Source organism: Ursus americanus, chromosome 10 (assembly GCF_024610735.1).
Source record: "Ursus americanus isolate L20-20 chromosome 10, mUrsAme1.1.p, whole genome shotgun sequence".
Classification (NCBI taxonomy): domain Eukaryota; kingdom Metazoa; phylum Chordata; class Mammalia; order Carnivora; family Ursidae; genus Ursus; species Ursus americanus.
This window is the reverse complement of record NC_142136.1, coordinates 64,369,403-64,393,071: the sequence shown is the minus strand read 5'-3', so window position 1 is coordinate 64,393,071 and position 23,669 is coordinate 64,369,403. Positions and strand designations below refer to the sequence as shown.

The window sequence follows — 23,669 nt, the reverse complement described above, 5'->3', positions numbered from 1 at the left end:
ACAGATAAACGACCATGTAGTCTTTTTCTTTACATTAACTATTTATATTTGTCAATAAAAAAGGACAAATAAAATAACTTCTTCCCCTTGATTGTCCACTTTCCAGATAGACGTGTTCTCTGAATATTAGTAAGATAAGTTAATGTCTCCAACTTGTCATTTCTGTATTTTAACTTATAATTATTTAAAAGATAATAATACAGTTATAGTAGTAATATTAGAGTATAATAACAATATTAGAAATATTTTAGTTCTCTTGTTACTTTGGTTTTAAAATATACTTTGTTTCATATGGATCCTGTTTGTTAAAATAAATTTAATGAAAGAATAACTTTATTTAGTTTTGTCTAACACGTTATTCTGTATTAGATAATGTTTTCACATACAGAACTACAAGCATATATATTTATTAAGAAATCTAATGGGTATAGAATGTTTTTCTGTAGTTGTTATTTGTCACACAATGTGAAAAATAATGTAAAAATAATTTTGGATGTGGATTAATCTATAATTTGGTGGCATTTTATAACTTCTGAACCTTTCTAATTTATGGCATTTTGATGTTTTCTTAGAAAATAAGTATATATGCCTATACTATCCAACTTTACACATAATTCACATTTTCTAAGTAGGGAGTTCTGGTGATTTGTAGTATTCGCTTGTTAATTTCTTGATGAATGGCTTAAGAGGCCAAGAAGTGCACTCAGTCCAACATGTCTTGTGAAGATAGATGATCTCAAATAAATTCTCTTCCCAATCAGATTTTGATTTGTTGGGTGTTAAACCAATTCGTTCTAAGGACAGTGTTTATAAGCCTTGTAATGAGACAGCCCTTTGAGACCTTACTTCTTTTTGCTGGTAATTTTGATGAATGAAACTCTAATTCATAAAAGATATTGTGATTGAAAAGCGTCTTTGTATCTTGTACACTTTAATTTAGATAAATGTTTTGTGCAGTACCATAAAATCAGGAAGTGGACTGAGCTACAAACTGATAACACTTCAACAAGGATGCTAAGTTGAGTGTGTTGTTATAAATCAGGTTACTATGTATCTTTTAAAGACATAATTGGTTTACTGTTTTAAAACCAGAGAGGATAAAATTAAAAGCTTAATACACATTTCAGAGCTCACCTTCCTTTGACTACATTTACTTTATTTGTAGACTTTAATTTTAATAACACGGGAGTAATGTAAAGCTCTTTTCTTAATGACAAAGCAGATTAAATATGGTTGTCCACAAGGGAAATTTTTTTTTCAGGGTGACTCATACTTAAAGAGTTTTATTGATTATTTCATATAAAGAACCAAGTTCCCTTTCGTGTAAATACATAAATTCTCCAATTTGTCCCCAAACTGGAGGCAAATCACCAAGGCTCTCTGAGAAATCTTAGGATCTTTAGATTAAGAAATATCCAGAGGTAACTTGTATGTCTCAGTTTCTTCATTTGTTCAGCATATATGAGGGCTCACTCTGTGCCAGGCAGTGTGCTATGAATTGAGAATACAAAGACAGAAGCCTGTTGCCAGTGATCAAGGAACTTTCAGGCTATGCAGAGACAAGAAAGCCAACAACCGATTACAATACCTGTAACTACAGTAATAGGATTTATAAGGTGTGGTGGAAGCCTCAGGGAAAGAGCACACAAACTTACCTGAAGAAATCAGAGAAGAGAACACAGAGTGGGTAGCCTTGAAGTCCATTCGCCGAATGTTTATTACACGTCCGCTGGGTGCCCCACACTGAGGCTGCAGAAACGAGGCCGGAGCCCAGTGGAGAAGACAAACACATGACAGATAACACCTACAGTGTAGTAGAGTTCTGTGCCAACTGTGAAAGTACAGAGCAGTTGGCTAAGAAAGACACCTAAAGGAGGTGAGTTTGGAAGATGAAATAGGAATGAGCACCAAAAAGGAGGAAGGAAGGAAGGAAGGAAGGAAGGAAGGAAGGAAGGAAGGAAGGAAGGAAGGAAGGAAGGGAGGGAGGGAGGAAGATACCATACAGAAGGAATAATATTAGCTCAGATAAAAAGGTCTGAGGACATATTTTGGAAGCTATAAATCATCCATATTGCTGATGGGGGATGAGAAAAGGTAATGCAAAGCTGGTAATGAGAGGAAAAAAAGGCCTTTGCCCAGCCATGCTAAGGAGTTTAGATTTGGACTCCTATCATTTAAACCATGCATTGAGTGTTGTTGATTGGGAGGAAATATTATGAAGCAGGGAAATATCCTCCACTTATTTTTGCTTTGTAATAATCACTCTGACAAAAATATGGGGTATAGTGTGAATAATGGAGCTATTGAAGACCTCCAAACCAAAACCATGGTGGCCTGAGCCGGGGGCCATGGCAGTCACCTTCCAGGATGACCCCTAGGTTTGTGGCTTAAGTAAGTGGGTTGATCAAAATTGGGGGAGGTGGAGAAGCAATAGATAATTCATTCGGTTAGGGAAATGTGGACTTAGGAATATCCAGCTGCAGATGTCTAATAGAAATATGGCTATAAAGACCTCAAGATTTGCCGCAACATGGACAGGACTGGAGGAGATAATGCTAAGCGAAATAAGTCAAGCAGAGAAAGACAATTATCATATGGTTTCACTCATTTATGGAACATAAGAAGTAGGAAGATCGGTAGGGGAAGAAAGGGAAGAAGAAGGCGGGGGGTAAACAGAAGGGGGAATGAACCATGAGAGACTATGGACTCTGGGAAACAAACTGAGGGCTTTAGAGGGGAGGGGAGTGGGGGAAATGGGATAGGCTGGTGATGAGTATTAAGGAGGGCACATATTGCATGGTGCATTGGGTGTTATACGCAAGTAATGAATCATGGAACTTTACATCAGAAACCAGGGATGTACTGTATGGTAACTAACACAATATAATAAAAAAATATTATTTAAAAAAAAAGACCTCAAGAGAGGCTTCTCAGTGATTAATGATTGGATTCGCCTCTTTGTTCTCAGATGATGCAAGCTCTGAGTTCCTCAAATTAAGTTACTACCCAAGAAGCAAACAAGTTATAAGGATAGCTACCCCCAGAAGAGTTTTGTTTTACTGGCTTCATATCATCAAGAAACCAAATAAAATTAAGATAAGGTTCTGGAGCATTCAGTAATCAGTCCTCAGTCTTTTATTCCAGAAGAATCATCTGTGGACTAGTGAAAGAAAAATATACATATAACCCATTTAATGCTCCTCACCTCCCATGTAGCATTGAGTTGTAATAATACTGTTTGTTTCTGAAGTACTTACCAAATATATATTTAACAATCTATTACATTATGCTGTTATGCTGTATTTTAACCATGCTTTCTAAATGCCGTCATCCAGTAAGAGCTAGGATGACAGACTGTATCTCTGTGACAGTAACATTCTACAATGCTTTCATGGCATGACCGTGTTCCTCATGTGGTTTTTACTCCTGTATGTGCTACTTTTGAGCCAACTTATTAATGTTTTAGCGAACAGAATTGGCCTTGAGTGAACAGAATTGACTCAGAGTCACTGATAAAAAGAAGCATGCAAGTTGCAATGAAAGAGGTTAACACTTTTACAATGCAAGTGTTAGGACAGCCGGATGTACTTCCAAGAAAATGGTTGAGCAGATATCACAGGCAATTAATGGACTGTCAGAAGTCCTATATTGGGCCTGGGAGAATGGACCAAAAGTATTGTTAATTGTTAACTGGAGGGAATTTTGGCCAAAGGCATGGCAAGATTTGGAGAATGATTGCATGTGTACATAGACACCTTAACAGTCCCTAGAACTGTGATAGACCACCACCACACAGGAGTGATTTGTTAGGCTCCTGTTTTCAGGACTATATCCACCACACCTAATGAAATGTGTAAGTATTTTCCCAGGAAATGCTGCTTCCTTGAAGCCTAAATACTAATACTACAGCTAGAACACAGTAAATCACATTTTCTTCCAAACTGAATTCCAACCTCAAGTGATATGAAATAAAGATATGTGCGTGTGTATACATATATATAAAATTCAATATATATATATTATAATCAGATAGTTTTAGAATCATCATCACCTGCCAAAGCAGGTGGCTGAAGTGGCTATTCCTTAAAATATTGAAATATAATTTTGAAATATAAATATTGAATTCTATCTGTTAAGGAGTCAAATCCGTGAGAGATTCAAATGCCCTGTAATTTCTAACCTTTACACTGATTGACATGTTAATACTAGGTCAGCTTTGGCTGTATTTCAATTTTTCTGACTTACTTTGTTTTCGTGTTTGGGGCCTTCTGTACTATTTTATATAACAAAATAAGGCTAACAGCTTAGAAAAACATTATTGCTTTCACTGACTCTTGTGCAGCCCGTTTCATGTCTCCATCATTCCTAACTCCCCCCATTTGTAGCTTCCCAGTGATGACCCCTTTGCTCTTCAGATGTTCTTGTTTTCTTCACACGTACTTACTTTCGAAAATGATCAGATCCAATTGTTCTAATTCACACAAAAGTATAATTTTGCAAAATTGTGTACTTTTGTGTATCAGAAAACCAAGTTTGTGGTGAGGTGCAGATTTTTTTCTAGAAAGTGGTGATCTTAGAGCCCCGAGACGTGGATTCGTAGTCTATTCTCTACCACCAGCCAACTCCTAGGTCCCTCAGTGAGGAATGAGCTTTCTTGGCCCGTTTCCTCCTCTGTAAAATAAGGGTAGGTGATGGATTACAACCCCCTGCCTTTCTCAGAGTTATTCTGAACGCCAAACAAGATCAAGAAGGTAAAAATGTTCTGTAGTTGTAAACTCATACATAAATGCATCATAGAAAATAATATGTTATTTTTAATACTGAAAGCCAAACAATCATAATAACCTAAATTATTATATTTCCTTTGTGATTAGGCACTGAAGAAGATGTGATAAAGTCCAAGAAAGCCTTCAGAAGTCAAGCAATAGTGAATCAAAATGCAGAGACGGAACTTATGCTGGAAGGAGATGATGATGCAGTCAGTCTCCTGCAGGAGAAAGAAATCGACAATCTTGCAGGTAAATGTTTAAATATCTTTCTTCTGTTTGTTGTAAGTAAGAAATACACACAAAGTTCCCGAATTTAAGATATCTATCTCCTGGCGAATGAGTTAGTGCCAGTGTTTAGAATGATACTGAATCATGTGAACATTAATAATTTACTTCATCGGGGCACCTGGGTGGCTCAGTCATTAAGCATCTGCCTTCAGCTCTGGTCATGATCCCAGCGTTCCGGGATCAAGCCCCGCATCGGGCTCCCTGCTCGGTGGGAGCCTGGTTCTTCCTCTCCCACTCCCCCTGCTTGTGTTCCCTCTCTCGCTGCCTCTCTCTCTGTCAAATAAAAATAAAATCTTTAAAAAATAATAATAATAATACTTTACTTCATCACACATCTAGTATTGGAGAGAGAAAAGTACATATGAAACAAATATGTATTTTACTAATAATAAATGAATAGCTGCATCTACTTTCTTTGTAATGAGTAGCAACTTTTTAATATAGGAGAAATAGCATATAGCAGAAGTTGTCCCATCTAACTGCCTAAATAATTGGAAGGGGAGACGGAATGATAGACTCATTGACTTACTAGTGTCTCTAGCCTGCTAATAGCCATGAAGAATGGCCATATCAGCCATCAGACACTCGAATTTGCCATTTTTTCCCTGCTGCCACTCTTTGGAATATCCCTGGTGTTCATCTGTATACCCACACTGCTGATTTCCACCATTAGCAGACTCTTCTTGTTTTCACCTTGTCCTGCTGCTGGTCTGAGGTCAACTGAGAGCAGTACCTGCAATGACCATGTGGGATATGGATATATGGATATATGTGTTGGGCCATAACCTTGTTTGGGTTTTAAACCGCCTGATGAAAACAGATTGCTTCATGAAGGTGCAAGTATAATTTTGTACACAATTTCGGAGGGTTCACTGACCCCTGGAAACCAGTCTATAGAATCTTATCCTAAATTTCAAGTTAAAACCTCTTGCTTTAGAGCCTCAAGAAGTGGCTGGATCTTACCTCAATTCTGTTATTTTCAGCCCATACAACGTTGGGGTGGCAGATAGCAATTCAGAAGTGGACTTGTACTCATCATTTGGTTTACAAAATAGCACTCCTGTTTCCAGAAGTGTGCCGAAAATTATCTGGCACATTTTATGAAAGCCTACAATGATGTTTCTGCCAGTTAGAGATTTCTCTTTTTATCAAAGAGATGTTCTTGTCAGTTGTAAACTAGAGATGGCACCTTATTCTCCATCTTCTAGAAAATGTTTAAGAATACTCGAATGCCAGCTCCTTGATATACCCATGTCACTAACATTTCTGTATCGTAAAAATTATTTGTCCTATTTAAAACTAATCCTGGGGCGCCTGGGTGGCACAGCGGTTAAGCGTCTGCCTTCGGCTCAGGGCGTGATCCTGGCGTTATGGGATCGAGCCCCACATCAGGCTCCTCCGCTGGGAGCCTGCTTCTTCCTCTCCCACTCCCCCTGCTTGTGTTCCCTCTCTCGCTGGCTGTCTCTATCTCTGTCAAATAAATAAATAAAATCTTTAAAAAAAAAAAAAACTAATCCTGAGTCTATGAACAAATGTTTGCCTTGAATTCTTAAGTAAATGTTGAAGTTTTGGTTTTGTTGTTTTTGTGGTTTGTTTCAATAGTTCAGAGATTTTTCTCTGAGTCCATTTGGAAATTTAAGCAAATGAAGTCTGTGATTTCTTTTTGCCCCCAGATTTGTTTTCTCTTTTCCTGGTCTTATTCTTGATCCTAAGAAACTAAAGAGAATTTATAAACATGATTTGTGACCTTTTCAGATAATATGTTGTCTTTCTTCATCCACATATGCTAATAAATACATTCAATAATTATACAATTTAGTTTAGAGTCTCTGGTCCTTAGTTCCCATTATAAAGGTAATTAATTAGTTGATACAAATTTGGCTGATATCCTGAAGTTTATTATAATAAGATCTGCCCCAAACTACCAGAGGCAAAATCCAATAAAGACTCTTAACTTCTTTATATTTCTCTCCTTTGATGGTAGCTAGAGTCATTATTAATATTAATTTATGCTTATAAACAAAATTCCCAAAATAACATTAAATTAAACTATCTAAAGAACATGGAAGTATGCTTGCAGTAAATTATTTAAAAATCTAATTGTGTGGCTCTTGACCAATTCACTGTGTCAGGACTCCTCTAACTTCTGTCTTTTAAGCAGACTTTTCTTTGAGCAGATCCACTCCTATCCATTTCCACCTAGTTCTAATTCATAATCTTGCAGAATCCTTGCATCTGATAAATCTTACAAACTGTCCTAAAATATTGATCCCCTATCTAGTTTATAATGTTCCTCTTTAAAACAGCAGTCCACAAATGTGACTCTGAGCTTTGAATTCAGTAGAAAAGAAGAAGGGGATGGATGTTTTGTGAAAGGAGAAGTAAGGGTAACAGAAGTAGTCTGCATAATATATAAGTATATATAGATTCATTTTATAAAGGCTGAGTCCTATTTATTAGCTAGACTGGTGTGATAGTGACAATGTCACATAAGAATCATTTTTAGAAGTTAATTACAAACTACTATTCTTAGATTTTAAAAAATCAGCTGTTAATAAAATTTCAGACCACATAAATATATAATTGTTTTCTTGTCTTTGTCTCAGAAATTAAAAGTTGTTAAAGGATAATGGCTTTCTTATATGTAACTTACTGTTCTAAATAACCAAATAGTGCTAAGCTGCCTAGAGAACACTTCACGATCACAGGAGATGTAAGTCCACGTTAAAATCCAGGAGATCCTAAAATCTGTGCACAAAATTAATATAATCTATACTTGGTGTCTGGAAATATTATGTAAAATAACAAATGCCCATTTCCCACTTCTGAGATGAAAATTATAGGTTTATTTTTTCATGACTTGGTGGTACGGCTTGCATATTAGTAATGTAAGAAATGTACCTTCAAAAATATACAAGTAATTAGAGTTCTTAGATTTTAGATTTTCTATGAATGAGGACACCATTTTTATAATAATAATGGTAAACCTAAATCTGCTGATTAGTATAATTCATTTTCCTGTTCTTACAAAGCCCTGTTTTGCTGACAAGCACACAGATGAGACCATGCATTATAATTTGTCAATATGCAATATTTCTTAATAGTCAAGTTAAATTCCAGGGGAAAAAAGATGCTATAATTAGAATAGAAAACTGAGAGAAAGTACGAATTTAGTTAAGATTAATTATATTTGGGAGTTTAAAGATAGGATCAGTTTCTATTTCTAAAAAGAAAAAAGAGAAAGAAGAGTAGCTAGCATGTCTTACTAAGAACCAGGCAGTGTTCAGAGAGCTTTACATGCAGTAACCTATTTAATATTCACAGAACTCTATAAGCTCAATACTATCATTACCCTAATTTTACAAATGAGGCAATAGAGGCCAAGAGAGATTAAGTAACTTGTATAAGGTTAAGAAGTAAATAAAATAATGTATTTCCTTAAAAATACATAGGTTATGGTTTGAATCAAAATATACCAAATAGTATATTTAAATATGCATATATATATACTTACAGATTCTTCTAAAATGATGTAAATACAAGATCCTCAGCTTAGACCTCAATTTTTGCACTGGTTCCATTAAACTATATTTAGAAGTCTGTGAATGTGCACAATGATTAATTTTAGTTTTATGTATCTGTTCTCTAAAATAATTCTGGTAAGTTAAAAAAAATCTGATAGAGTAGTTTTTAACACAATTTTATTTAAATATTAACTCTCGTGTTTTTTCCCATTTGCTTTGGAGTTTTCTAGTTTTAATAAAGATAAAATGGTCCACCAAGTTCTACAGATTTAAATGTCATACAATTTTCTGTTTCATTTTTAGTTCCCTTTCTTCCCAAGCTGTTCATCTCAAGAGGCAAGTTAAATGTGTGTGATTATTAATTACTCAATTTATTATGCATTGTAGCAAATGGCTAATATAATTATAATATAGAAGTATGTGAATGAATTAAGTAATTATTATATTAATAACACCTAACTTAATTTAATTGCTTTTTTAGTTTGTATTGATTCACCAAAGTGAATTAGCACCTAAGATTCCATACATGACTAAAAATTTCAATTTACTAATTATATTGTTACTTAAAACACTGAAATTAAAGAGTATAACTCAACTGATTTTAATCTAAAATCCCAATGTATATTTTAATTTGAAGCTCAGCTTGACAAGTTATTTCTGCAAATAATTACTGAGTAACTAAAATTTAAGATTAACTAAAATGTATGTGAAGTGACAAGTGAATGATTTAATTCAACTGATAGAATTGTGTCCCACTCATAAAATGCACCTCATTTTTTTTAGAGCAGTATGCCAAGTGCCCGTAGAAATATTTTCCATAACAGATTTGGAATTTGTACAAATTTCTCTGTTGTTACTTCCAAATATTACTAATTTTGCCAAGTTCCGGAATTCCGAATTCATCATGATGATGGTCCTTTATGGTTTATCAATTCTGCAAATTATTAAAAAACAAATTTTTTTGCTTATGTATGTAAGCTTTAACATCAAATAACTTGAAAGATTTTCCACAGGCCTACACCAATATCCAAACTTCTTTCTTTACCTGAAATATCCTTCACACATCTCTATTCTACACCTTCCCTATCACCTATCAAAATCTCTACCCATTTTTTATAACTGTATTAAATACTTGATGAAGTATTCACTAGCCAGTTTTGTCACCCCATAACTTATTTGTGGTAACAATTTTATTGAGGCGTCCATACAATTGTCCCACTTAAAGGGCACAACTTAATGATTTTTAGTATAGTCATAGTTATGCAACCATTATCACGATTTTAGAACATTTCATCACACCAAAAAAGAAACCTCCATACTCTTTGGCTATTCCACTCAATTTGCCCATGCCCCCTCCATAGCCCTGGAGGATCACTAATCTACTTTCTGTTTCCATAGATTTGACTTTTCTGGACATTTCATATAATCATAATTGTATAATATGTACTCTTTTGTGACTAGCTTCTTTTACTTAGCATAATATTTTCAAGAGTCATCCATGTTATGACATGCATGTCCCTTTTTATGGTGAATAAATGGTGAATATCCATTGTATGGATATATCACATTTTGTTCATTCATTCATTAATTGATGGACACTTGGTGTGTTGCCACCTTTTTGCTACTGTGATAAATGCTGCTGTGAACATTCATGTACCACATTTTATGTCAACATATGTTTTCATTTCTCTTGAATGTATACCTAGGCATGAAATTTCTGGGTCAAATAATAACTCTATTTTTAACTTTTTGAGGAATTACTAGACTGTTTTCCAAAGTGGCCGCATCATTTTACGTTCCCATCAGCAGTGTGTGAGGGTCCGATTTCTCCACATCCTTAATGCTGGTTATTATCTGTCTTTTTTATTATAGCCACTCTATAAAATTTTGATTATATCATTCTTAAGATGCTTATACAAGATGCCTTTCTGTATGTTTTCTCTTTCCTTTTAGACTGTAAATTCCTTAAGTATAGTGACCATATCCCATGTACCTTTGAACCATGAAGCAATCTTCTGATACATTTGTCCTAAAAAGGTTCCCATTGAAAAAGTTAATGTAGGTTGAAATAAACTAGAGAGCTGAGATCATTATCTAATTAATTTATACCAAAACCAAAAAACAAAACAAAAAATTTTGAGCTCTTAAAATCGAGTATTTAGGGGCTTAAATTATCAGATCATCTGCTCATACTGATTGAATTATTCAAATTAGTCAACTCATCACTTGACTTTCCAGGTAAGAGCTAAATTAATCTTTCTTCCATCCTACCTTCTGCTAATTGTGTCATTTAGCTAAATGTCTCTTAAGGTTCCCATTTTAAAAGTCAAAATATCACTGTGACTCTTAACCACAAAATATTTTCTCTATCACATGGAAAAGATATTCCACAACCAAAGAATTATGTTATTTTGAATATTTAAAAAGAGTAACTAGTATAGAGAACTAGCAACATGGGAAAGAAGTATTGGGATATAAGATTTGGATATTTTTATATGGCTTTTTCAGAGTGGTAGATTTATAATCCTTTTCACACACACTATATACCACACACAAAGTCAAAAATACAAAACTCAGAAAAAATGCAGTATGTGAATTTAAGAACGAAAATATACAGAAATAAGGAGGACGTCTACTAAGTGAAACAGGATCTAATCAATAAGAGATTCTCCTAAGTGGTAGCTTTCCTGCAAGACATACCTTAAATGCCCTAAAAAGTTCTCAGGTATACTTTCACTGATATTAAGGTGGCTATACCTTTTCAGACTGTTTTTCTTCTTGTTCACTGGTCAAATTTTTTGTCTGTTTTCCGTTATCTTTATTCTACTAATTCAAAGTGAAAGCAGGGGCACCTGGGTGGCTCAGTCGTTAAGACTCTGCGTTTGGCTCAGGTCATGATCTCAAGGTCCTGGGATCAGCCCAGCATCAGGCTCCCTGCTCAGCGGGGAGTCTGCTTCTCCCTCTCCCACCCCACCCCCACCCATGCTCCGTCTCCCTCTCTTTCTGTCTCTTAAATTAATACATAAAATCTTTAAAAACAAACGCACACAGACACAAAGTGAATGCAGGTATCAAATATTGGGGCGGGGGGAGGGGGGCTTGCTTAGAATTTGTTTTAAGGTTAACCATTCCTACCTCCCTAAATCTCTATTTGCTGCATTCACACACTGATTTGCTTACTCATTAACATCTATTAAATACTTAGGGTGCAGAACTCTGGGACTCAGAAACTGATAGAAAAAAAGATCATCAAGAGAATTAACCCTGCTACCACTACCTCTCAGTAACTTCAGTAACTGAGAAGTCAGAACTTAAAATATGTCTACCCGAACAATTAAGATGATCAGATAGACACTGTAGGCCTTCAAATGTTCTAACTCGGAATGTCCAGATACCAGAGGCAACGTTGTTTATATATAAATTGAATGTTACCTAAAAACTGAGCAGAGAAAGGAGGATAAAGCAAAATATACAGCATACAAGAAGGAAGAACTCACGATTCGAGAAAATTATAATAAAAAGACAGGAACAGCAAAATTCTAAAAAGCTGAGAGTTTTTCAGAGAAATACATTATTAAAAAAGAAAAGCATTTGAACATAAATGCAAAAGAATTTTATTATAATTGTTTAATGGAATAAGAGAATAAGCACTATAGAAGGAAACAAGTTCAGTGTTACATAGACACGGATAAACTCATGCTCAGATCATATCTGCTGAAGCCTAACTACTCTGCAATACAATTCAAATATGGTTAATGAGCGGTCTTTCCCTAATAAAACTAGTATTTTTTACAAGATTTCTCCATATTTATTTTATGTAGTTTTAGTTAGAGAGTCTAACTAGAATTGAATCAATCTGATATTTGTATTTAGGGGGGGGAATGTCTTTTAAACATTCTGGATTCTCTAAAATGCATTTTGCTCAGTATTTTCCCCTTAATTTTTAAGCCCATGTGTATTTCAAGGGAAATTTAATCCATATGTCCCTGACTCACTCACACTTAACTCATCAAAATATTGTTTAATAAAAGCTATTTGATGTTGAAAAAGCCTTATGAGTCTTTATAAGTCTTTTTTCTCTCTCTTTGAATTAGGAAGTTGCTCTGCCAGTCATAAATAGTATACCCAAAGGGGTCACATTCAGCTTCAAACAAAGAATTCACAGAGCTCTTGAAGACAACATTAACACATGCCCATTGCCTACAAAAGCTAAAATATTTAAATTTCTAACTTAATTTTTTGATTCAGTTAAAGAGTTGTAAAAATAAACAAAAGTTTTACCTTGACTATCTAGCCTTTTTACTCTCTCCCCGTTATTTTTACAATGTCCACAAGGTCATTGTAGAGCCTGCAACATTTTACTAGAATCCATATTTCGTTAGTTTCAGAACTGTATGTCTCCTTCAACCATGTAGTCTGTAGGAACACTTTTAAGGTACTCTTCATCCTAACACCTCCCTGCTAACCAAACTATGTAGATTTAAAATATAATAAAAAGACAAATTCAGTTATGATTTAGTAGACCATCAGCCATGATTCAGATCAAATATAATATTCTTACATCTTTTCTTAAGAAGCCCATTCTTTGTTATGGTGCAAGTGTTTCACAAACCATAGCAATGCCTATTCTTCTCAATACCGTGTTCTAGTTGAAACCCATTTTTATTTTTTACTTGCTTCTCTGTACAGAGGATTTCCCATAAAGTAATTCCTCTAAGGCTTACAGTTATACTTACTTTCAACCTGAAAAGCAGGGGTGATCAAGAATGGAGCTAACTTATCAGTACACCAGATCTCTCCTATATGCAGGGGACTAAACACTCCTATGTTGTTGTTTTTTTTTAAAGTATGTGAATGAGCTTATTAATCACCTACTGGAAATGTATGGGTCACCTTGTCGGTCACACTTGGAGGAAAAGGAATGTGAAATAATAAAACTTTTCTTACTGCCAAACTGTGGATGCCAGCAACTTGGAGAGAAGGAAGAGATGAGTGCTCATCATTGCACACTGCCACACCTGTGAGGTCTCTGGTATTCTCTCCAAAAGACTTTGGCAGTAATTCAAACATTACATAAAAACTGATTTCATTTAGAGCCCTACTATACAAAAGGACAAGTAAGTCTTTCTGCATAGTGCAAATATTTTACTTATGTGATTGTTTTATGTCCACGGCTTGGTGCTGGAGTCAGAGTAATAGCTCGCAGAATGTCCTTCAGCAGTCAGCACTCAGGAGAATATACGTGGCCATCAACTTGGAAGCAGTTATCACAGTAGAAGCTGCTCCATCAGTTCAAATCATCAGCTCAATAAGTATAAGTGTAGAACATTTTATCAGCAAAAAAGAAGGGAAATGCAGACTGAGTTGCCTAACTATTGTTAAGTATCCTTTTCCAGGTAGAATGTTTAAGCAGTTTAGTTAACCAGAATATGACTGATGACAGGACCCCAGGCTGCTTCGATCAGTAGAGCACACGACTCTTGATCTCCAGGTTGTGAATTTGAGCCCCACATTGGGTGTAGAGATTCTTTAAAAAAAAAATCTCAAAAAAAGAAGAAAAAGCAGAAGAAGATGACTGATGCAATGTTTTATTGTTTTTTTGATCCAAACGTTCTATTGAATTTTTCCTTCATTTTAAATCGCTAAATACAACTGCTAAGTATAGTTGTAGTGTTATTCCAGTTCAATTTGTATATAAAACAAGAATGTTACGAATCAGGTATCATAGAAGACTTTCTTAAAAAATCTTGCATCTCAGGTTGGGCTAAGAGGAGGAGTCTCAACTCACCAACCAGTTTTCGGGGGGAAAGCAAAATGAGCTTGACAGGTAGTAAAGAGGTGTGCGTGGATGGGCAAATGAAGCTGGGAGACATAATTTACATTTGTTGAAAGAAAACAATACTACAGATGATAACTTCACAACTGTGAATTAGGTATTATAATTCATTTTAAGATGTGGAAATTAAGGTTCAGACATTAGGGCATTTACTCATGATCACATCACAAGCAGAGATGAGCTGAGATTTATTAAACCCATTTTTCTGCCTTTGTTAAAGCCCTTGTTCATTCTACTATATCAGTGTCTGCTTGGTTTTTAATTCCAAGTTGCAACCCATTAAGGTGGTTAGCAAATCAACTACGTGGATCATTACCAGCATTATTTGTAAGTGAAATAGAAGAGAATAAATTTATATATAAAATGTCAAAATTCATTGCACACAGTAAAAATAAGAGCTGGAAGGACCTGCCAGGTCCTTATTCTCTGATGCCAGATCCCTACTTGGTTGAGGTTGGATGTGGTTATCCAAGCAAAACAAGTGTCAATGTTGAATATTTACTATATGCATGACATTATGGTGGGCGCTTGGAGTAAAAAGACACATATGATTAAAGTTTCTGCTTCCAAGGAGGTTATAGTCTAGAGGAAAAACAGACAATGAAAAACAATAGCAACCTAGGTATACAAAGGAAACCATGATAGCACAAAACAGGACCCTTGACCACCATGTGTATTCTGGAAAGCCTTCCTAGGATAGGTGTTTCCTATCTTGAGTCCAGAAACATAAGTAAAGGATTTAGAAAGATTTAAAGAGCTGTTGCAGACAGTGGAAAACATCATATACTAAAATACCATCTTCCCTGTGAAACAGTAGTTCTAAATTATTCAAGTAAAAGTATGAGGCAGAGAAGCTGAGACTAGCAAGGTTGCTGGGGGAGCTTTATGTGCCATGAGGAACCCAGATTTTTATCCTGAAGGCCAACTGAGACAATGAAGAATTTTCAGCATGGCAATGATAAGATCCAATTAAATATTTTTTTTAAAAAGTCATTCAGGCCATTGTATAGCTCTATGTTTCAGGATGCCCAAACTTGATGTAAAAGACTATTGTCTGAATTAGAGGTGATAAGAGCCTGAACTAAATTTCAGTTGGTGGTGGCAAGAAAGCAAAGGGGACAGCCTCCAAACAACACTAATATGTCAGGGACTATGATAATGGGCTGGTTGTGAGGAGTAAGAATGAGGGGAACCTGGCCTGGGGGAAGGAATGATACAGGAACTATTAAATGTGTTTGTGAATGTGAAGACGCAGGGTTTCCCGGGAAGGAGAATGAAGATACTTGGTTCAGCTTGGTCAAATATAAAGTTTTGGAATTTGAGAGCCAAGTTGGACATGGAGTTTACAATTAAAACCACTGAAATCACCCAAGAAAAGTGAGAATATATAGGGAAAAGAGCAGCCGGCCAAAGTCAGAGCCCACCAAGGATACCAAGAAGGAAGTCAAGCAGTCAAGAGAACAGCAGAGACTGTATGCTCTAGAAGTCAAGGAACTCTCATTCAACATTTTTCAGATTGATATTCCTTGGAACACAGGTGTTTTGAAATGTGTTAACGAGGGGGAAAAAGTATAACTAAATGTGTTTAGAAAATTCTGGGTTTAAATATAAAATGTTACACAGGTTTTTTTGTTTTTTTTTTTTTAATTGATAGACTTTTCTGAGCTTTTAACATATATATACTCCCTTACCACTTTGGCCTAAGTAGAGGATGAGAGTGAAGCCAAAAGGAGTGAAGAAGAGTGAGGAACTAAGAGGTAGAAATTGATGTCTAGAAGCTTAACAAAGGAGGGTAGGGACGAAGGTAAGACAGTCGCTAGCGGAGGCAGGATGGGTAGGACCAAATCCCAGGTAGAGTGAGTAACTGGTTGGAACAGGATGAAAGATACATTTTCTGAAATTGGAGAAAAAGAGGTATTGACAGAAGCCGAGGCAGAAAAGTCTTTAGATAGAGGAAGGCATGAAGATCAATGACAGATTTTCATTTTTCTCTAAAACATGAACTCTTCATTTATTATACAGTCAGGCTGGACAAATGTTATTAATGTGAATTTTCTAGGAAGGAGGTATATATTTAACCATCTTCTCCACAAAATATGTGACCACAAAAAGGGATAAACACCGCTGCTCCACACACTTTAATACCTGAGCTTTAATCTTTGATTCCTTAAACATTCCTGAAATGTTTCACATTCACAGCTATGTATGTGTTTTCTTTTTTTTTTTTAAGATTGTATTTATTTATTTGACAGAGAGCAAGCACAAGGAGGGCGAGCAGCAGGCAAAGGGAGAGGGAGGAGTAAGTTGAGAAGGGAGCCCGATGGGGGTCTCCATGCGGGGCTCGATCCCAGGACCCCTTGGTTCATGACCTGAGCGAAAGGCAGACGCTTCACTGCCTGAGCCAGCCAGGTGCTCCAATGTATGTGTTTTCAGTTGCATCGCACACTGCCCCTCCCCCCCACCGACTTCATACATCCTAATCACTGGCCAGTCTTACTTACTCCCGTTCACATACTGCATCTGTGTGTTTGTTCAAACACTTCTGCCCTGCTTCCAGTGCTCTTCCCTCTCAGATCCACCTGTCCACATCCTCCCCATCCATTGCAGCTCACTTCAAATGCCACTGCCATCATCCTGTCCCAGCTATGCCTACCCCCAAGAAAGGCTGGGTGGAAATCATCGCAGTTCAGTGAATGTCTATGGAATATTTTTCTGGCCCTCTCTTGTTGGGAGACAGTATACATAACAGCTAAGTGCCCTGACTTTGAGGTCAGATAACCAGGTCTGAATCTTGTCTCTGCCGTGACCTTCCCTAAATTACTTCACCACTTAGTCTCATTTTCTATTTGTAAAATGGACACAATAGCAGTCCCTTTCTTATAGGTTTGTTGTTATGAGGAACAAGTGAGATCAATTCCATGTAAAGTGCTTTAACTATCCTTTGCTACCCTTCCTCCGTTATGTCCTAATCATTCCTAAATATTTCTTTTCTTTACTATGTACGATAAGCTCTTGAATAAAATTCATGTCACATACTTTACTGTATGCTTTCTTAGTACCAAAAACAGTGAATAATTTTTGTTGACTATATGAATGAATGAATGAATGCTGACTCAAATGTGTCTCTCTAAGCATTTAATTTATAAGGAGGGAACAACTTAGTAGGAACAATATGGCAGTTATAAAATTATGCCATTTAAAAAATAATGGTATGCATGGGACCTAGCTAGAATGACCAATTACATTATAACTCTTGTTGGTTTTCAGCATCTTTTATTTATGTTTTCTCCAAAATGCAGTGTCTTTCATATTTTTAAAGAACAATTTGAAATCAATTCCAGACAAATAGAAAGGATATGATCTGTTCATGTAAGTGGCCTGTTTGCTATAACGTACGAATGTAACAGTGGTGTCTATCTTTTTCTGTTTGCAATTCCATAAAGATAGATTGCATACTCTGTGACAAGTACTGTGTTAGGCAAGAAGATAACGCCCCTTTCTGCAACTAACTTATGCCAAATGAGAGAAATAGACTTCTAAACACATATATTTAATATATCATAAGGCTGCAGTGAAGATGCGCCCAGGAAACTATGGGAACATGAAGGCAAGGCACTTATTCCGACCAAGGGGGTACAGAGCGTACCCCCTAGTCCAGTAGATTTAAATCCTCTCCTCTGGTTTATTCACTCATCTAGTCCAGTAGGAATTTACTCTTCTCAATCATTAAATGATATCCTAGTGCCATAAAAGAGTCACTACCCTTCCAGAAAGTGAAAAATGTACTCCATATGTTGGACTAAATGTGATATAACTAGAAACACAAATCTCATCTGGATCACCTATTGAATCAAAAGGCAGAACAAATTATCATAATGGACATTTAAACTATCACTGTTTTTTAGTATATTTTTGTGCTAAAAAAACTCAGTTATATTTTACTTGGATTATATATGCTTTATAAGCTTTTTTCCCTATAAAATCATTCATTGCCTTCATGGAAAATGCACTAGTTTTTGTTGATTTATTTTTAACATAAGATTATCTGTTCTACAAATAAATTGGAAACCCTAAATGATAAATTAAAATTAGACCCTCTCAGATTGTCTCTTGGCACTTTAAAAAATTATTTATTATAAACACATTAAATGAGATGTTACATAATATTAGTGCAAAAATAAGTGTTCCACCATGATGAACAGATATTTTGTTAAAATACCCTTATATCGAGGACTCCACTCTTTCTGTTTCTGTTTCAGACTATGTTAAGTTTTACGTGAGTTAGGTTTACTCAGATCTGAAAACAATGATGTGGTTCTTAAACACCTGTCTCATTTTGTACAATAATAATCTAAGGAAACCAGTGCACTATGGGGATGATTGGTTATTGTCCATCTCAAACTAAAGATAGATTATGTTCAAGAAGTCCCCAAAGAGCATAACGAAGCCACTTCTTGGGCACAGTGAGCTTTGAATAAATTTGGGTTTGTAGGGACGCCTGGGTGGCTCAGTCGGTTAGTCATCTGCCTTGGGCTGAGGTCATGATCCCAAGGTCCTGGGATTGAGTCACACATCAGGTTCCTTGCTCAGCCAGGAGCCTGCTTCTCTCTCTGCCTGCTGGTACCCTTGCTTGTGCGCACATGCTCCCTCCCTCTCTCTCTCTCTGACAAATAAGTAAATAAAAGTTTATTTTAAAAAATCAGGGTTTGTAATGGATAGTGTGTGTATGCATGTGTATGTGTGTGTGTGTGTGTGTGTGTGTGTGTGTGTGTGTGTGTGTGAGGGAGGAGGGAATAATGTTGGAAGTTAAATTCATAATTCTTGAGCTATGTATTCTATTAGTTGTTTACATCATATTTTTTTTAAAGATTTTATTTATTTATTCGACAGAGAGAGACAGCCAGCGAGAGAGGGAACACAAGCAGGGGGAGTGGGAGAGGAAGAAGCAGGCTCATAGCAGAAGAGCCCGATGTGGGGCTCAATCCCATAACGCCGGGATCACGCCCTGAGCTGAAGGCAGACGCTTAACCGCTGTGCCACCCAGGCGCCCCTACATCATATTTTTTGACTCAAGCATAAGCATAACATAAACTCAATCATAAACTACTTTCATGCAAGAAGCTTTTGAAAACCTCAAAGGACTATTATTCTGGTAATATATTTGGATCACGATCAATATTCTCTATACATAAAGAAAAGAGTCATTGTCTAGAGATTTTGTTACTATACTTTCTTTTTTCTTGGGGCATTTCAAATGCCTGAAATCTAGGGAACTATCCTGGATAGTAGAAATCTCAGATCTTCTGCAGCATTCCCCCAACTCTCTCTCCCCCAGGCACACACACAAACACGTCCATTTTCTTCATGCCTAAAGCTTTCCTAGGATTTCAAAACAAAGTTCCAATTTTCTCATATTCTTCGTTAGTTTCTTTTGAGAAAGTTGTTTTGAGAGTAAAGCATGTTATTCTTTTAATTCTATGGGAGAAATAATTTATTTTTTAAGATTTTTTATTTATTCATTTGAGAGAAAGCAGTAGCAGGAACAAGAGCACAAGCAGGGGGGAGGGTCAGGGGGAGAGGGAGAAGCAGAAGCCCTGCTACACAGGGCAGGAGCCAGACACAGGGCTCCTGGACCCCAGTATCATGACCTGAGGCAAAGGCAGACACTTAACCAACTGAGCCACCTAGGTGCCCTGAGAAATGTTTTCTTTAAATTATATTACCGTACTTAAAAATAATAGAAGCAGGTACATATTTTACATGTGTTCAGTCACTCATGCTAGGAGTTATTTTCCTACAGATTGGATCACAGTATAGAAATAATTGTAAGAATTATTTCTTTACTATATTTTTGTTTAAAAATTTTTTTGAATGATAGCCTTTTGCACTAAACACAAAGGATTTCAGATTAGTTCTATTTCTTTTAAATGATGTCAGGATTTTAAATTTAAAAATTCATAAAGATTAATCAATGTTTATTATTCCCAAATAATTGTCTTCTAAGTGGTCCTAAAGCAAATTGAGCATGTGGTTTTGAAGGAATTGAGGTCCGAGAAAATCTATATAGTTAATAAAACTTTTATTAATATTAAGTTTAGAAAGTATTCAAGTGATTCTAAAATACATTGTAACTTCATGTACACTAAATAGTTTTGGCCAATTGAAATTCATCAAATAATTGTAACGATGCCAGTTTTAATTTAACTTCAACTCTTTGTCCCTATATACTCTTTGTTGTACTTTATATTGAAACTCATAAAGAATCTTAGCCTTGTTTGAAAAGCTAATTGCCATAATTGCCTGTTAATACCTAGACTGTTATTGACACCCCTAAAAAATGACTAATTTCTGTATGTAAGAAAAACAAAAGCAGTCCTTGACCTCTGGAAACTAGCCTGACCTTTATAAGGAAGCTTTATAAGGAGCTAGCCTGGAGCTCACAGCTCGGCTGTGAGTTCTCCTGTTGGTTATAAACAACCTCCCAGAACACCAGGATCAGACAAGGTCTCATGATGATGATGACGTGAGGCAAAAAAACAACTTTATAATTTAGTGGAAGCATAGACAAAAAGCACGGTCACTCTGCAGACCACCTGAATACCAAACATCCCCCCATCTCCTGTTTAATATGAGGGACAACCACTTCTAGGCTAACTACGGCATTAGCCTAGATCTAGTCCTCCCTTTCTCTAAATAAGATTTATTAAGACCCATGGGGCACCTGGGTGGCACAGCGGTTAAGCGTCTGCCTTCGGCTCAGGGCGTGATCCCCGGTGTTCTGGGATCGAGCCCCACATCAGGCTCCTCTGCTATGAGCCTGCTTCTTCCTCTCCCACTCCCCCTGCTTGTGTTCCCTCTCTCGCTGCCTGTCTCTATCTCTGTCAAATAAATAAAATCTTTAAAAAAAAAAAAAAAAGATTTATTAAGACCCATAATCACAGAATTATCCCTGTTTCCTGACAGAGCCCAATCCAGAACAAAGCCGTGCTCCTTGAACCCTTCCCAGAATCACTTAACCAAAGCCCAGATCCTGCAAAAGTCCTGTTCCATACTCTTACTAGGTTGCCCCTGTGTCCCTCACTACAATGAGCAGTAAACCCAACCTCTTCAACTATGGATGTGTTCCTGGTGGTCTTTGACAGGAGAGTATTGACACATCCATAGCCCCCAAAACTGTGAATATTGAACTAGTAGTTAAGTAAAAATGATGTAAAAGAACCTTGTAAACTGTAAAGCTCTATTAAAAAGTTGATGTATTAGTGAGATATCCAGACTTGGAATTTTGTTTTCAGTAGAATCATCCAAACCCACAAGTATTTTTTTAACATTCTACTTTTAAAGTATATTTGATGAATAGTTCCCTTTTCAAATATGAAACATATGTACTTTCGACTCTAGGCTTACCGTCTCAACTGATTAAAGATGCTGTGATTCTAAAGAGAAGTTCATTCATTTGAAGATTCTTTTCCTTATGCTTGGGTGATCTTTGTTCTAGTTCAGATTTTAAATTAGCATTTAAATTAATGTCAAGTAATATCCCTATCCTTTCAAAAATAGTAATGGATCAATATTTCTTAAACATTATGTTGCCAGTGCTAGAAGTAAATAACACTGTTCCTTTAGTTACCACTTTGCATGGTGGAATTTTAAACCGCTGTATTGTATGCATCAACACAGGGGAGGAGGTTTGGTCCCATGCATTTGTTTAACTGCACTTTAAGAGCCATCACTTTACTTCAATGTGTGAGTGAGAACATTATGATAACGTACCCTTTTATTGCTCTGGTAGTGATTGGAATGGATATATCTGCATTCCGTCCTGAACTTCCTACACCAAACAAAGTTAGGAGGTTAAATTTGTACCCAGTTATCTTCTAGAACAGAATCTGCTAGATTGCCATCTCTCTGGCATCCAGAGACGCTGCCTTTTTGAAACTATTTTTATTTGGACAGGGATCCCAGGCTTTCAAATAACCAGATCTTCCATGGTTTGTGATGGTGCCTTATGTAAACATTTTAATATCAGATCCCTAAAATCCAGAGGCTCCCCCAAAAGGGATTAAAACATAATCCCCTCTCTCTATTGCCGCAGTGGATTAACTCTGTATTCTCTCTGCGGCTGGTTTGCTCCCTGAAGGATACAACAAAAAGACTCAGCGCTCCTTAAACATGCTATGGAATTGGAAGTTGTAATTGGAGATTTCCAAAGGACAGGGGTAAAAATGACACACTCTGAAGGCTGGATATTTCATGACGCGTCTTTCTTGAAGAAGGACCAGTTCGAAGTCCTTTTATAAGCCCCCAGAAAATCTCAATTCAATAGAATGAATTGGAGCAAAAGCAGAAAGGAGCGCAGCCTCGTTTCAGAAACGCAGAGAATTAAGGAGAGAGAATGTGTTCCCCGTTCAAAGTTCACGGAAATGTGTCCTTAAAAATTCGTCATATATTTCAGTAAATCAGTGTGTATGGTTTTGATAATGCGTTTAGTGATTTTTTTTATGTCACCCCAATTTAATTGTTTGGATATGTTAAATTACTTTTTAAGAGAAAGGAATAGTTCGCCATTTTAAATGTTTGTGACCATTCTACGTCTCTAAATGCCAGAAACCTCTGTTAAACCAGAAATCACTAGCCGCCTGTGTATAGAAAGAATGACGGCTTTTCTGAGGTTTTAGCAAGGCCCGACGACTTATAAGAAGACACTGTTTTCGATGTCAGTACGGGACCTTCTTTCCCACCTCGCCCCAATCAAGAGTAAACTTTCTGGATTTCTCCAAAAGGGAAATATGAAACGTGGCATCCGAAGGAGCGTCCTGGTGGCTGAAGGGTTAAGGGAGCGGTTCGAACCGGCCCGAGCGTTGGGGGATTCCGAGGAGGGCGCGGGAGGCAGGAGGCGCCGCGGAGCGCGCGCACAGACCCTCCAATAAACACAAAGGAGGGCCTGGGGAATAGAAACCCAAATCCACTTGTAATCGTACAAGAGATTCGGGCATAATTACTTGAGCAACCTAGATTAAGATTGATGAGCCTTTAAAGTGGCGCTTCAGATCGACCGCCGCCTCGCCCTTTGGAAAGAAAAACCTTGTGTAGCCGAGATGGACCCCGACTCCGCTCGGCTCCGCGGCGGAAACCGAGGCCGGGAGGCTGCGCGCCCCGGGCCCGAGCCCCCCAGTGCGGGCTCCTGGGGGACAGAAAGCAGTAAACTAAAAGAAAGGGCTTCGCGTTAGTCTGAGCCAGGCGGTCACGATCGGG

General features: G+C 36.8%; 1 protein-coding gene across 9 annotated transcripts in view; it reads left to right on the top strand.

The window, feature by feature from the left end:
• Positions 1 to 23,669, top strand: part of NBEA (neurobeachin) — a 662,067-nt gene that overhangs the window by 443,556 nt on the left and 194,842 nt on the right. For 6 of the 9 annotated variants that reach the window (XM_087865187.1, XM_087865189.1, XM_087865188.1 and 3 more), the window contains exons 39-40: positions 4,875 to 5,018; positions 8,885 to 8,917. In XM_087865187.1, coding sequence (XP_087721313.1) covers positions 4,875 to 5,018; positions 8,885 to 8,917 — 177 coding nt within the window. The remainder of the gene's footprint in view (positions 1 to 4,874; positions 5,019 to 8,884; positions 8,918 to 23,669) is intronic. The other 3 variants (XM_045796974.2, XM_045796975.2, XM_045796969.2) reach the window with 1 other exon arrangement.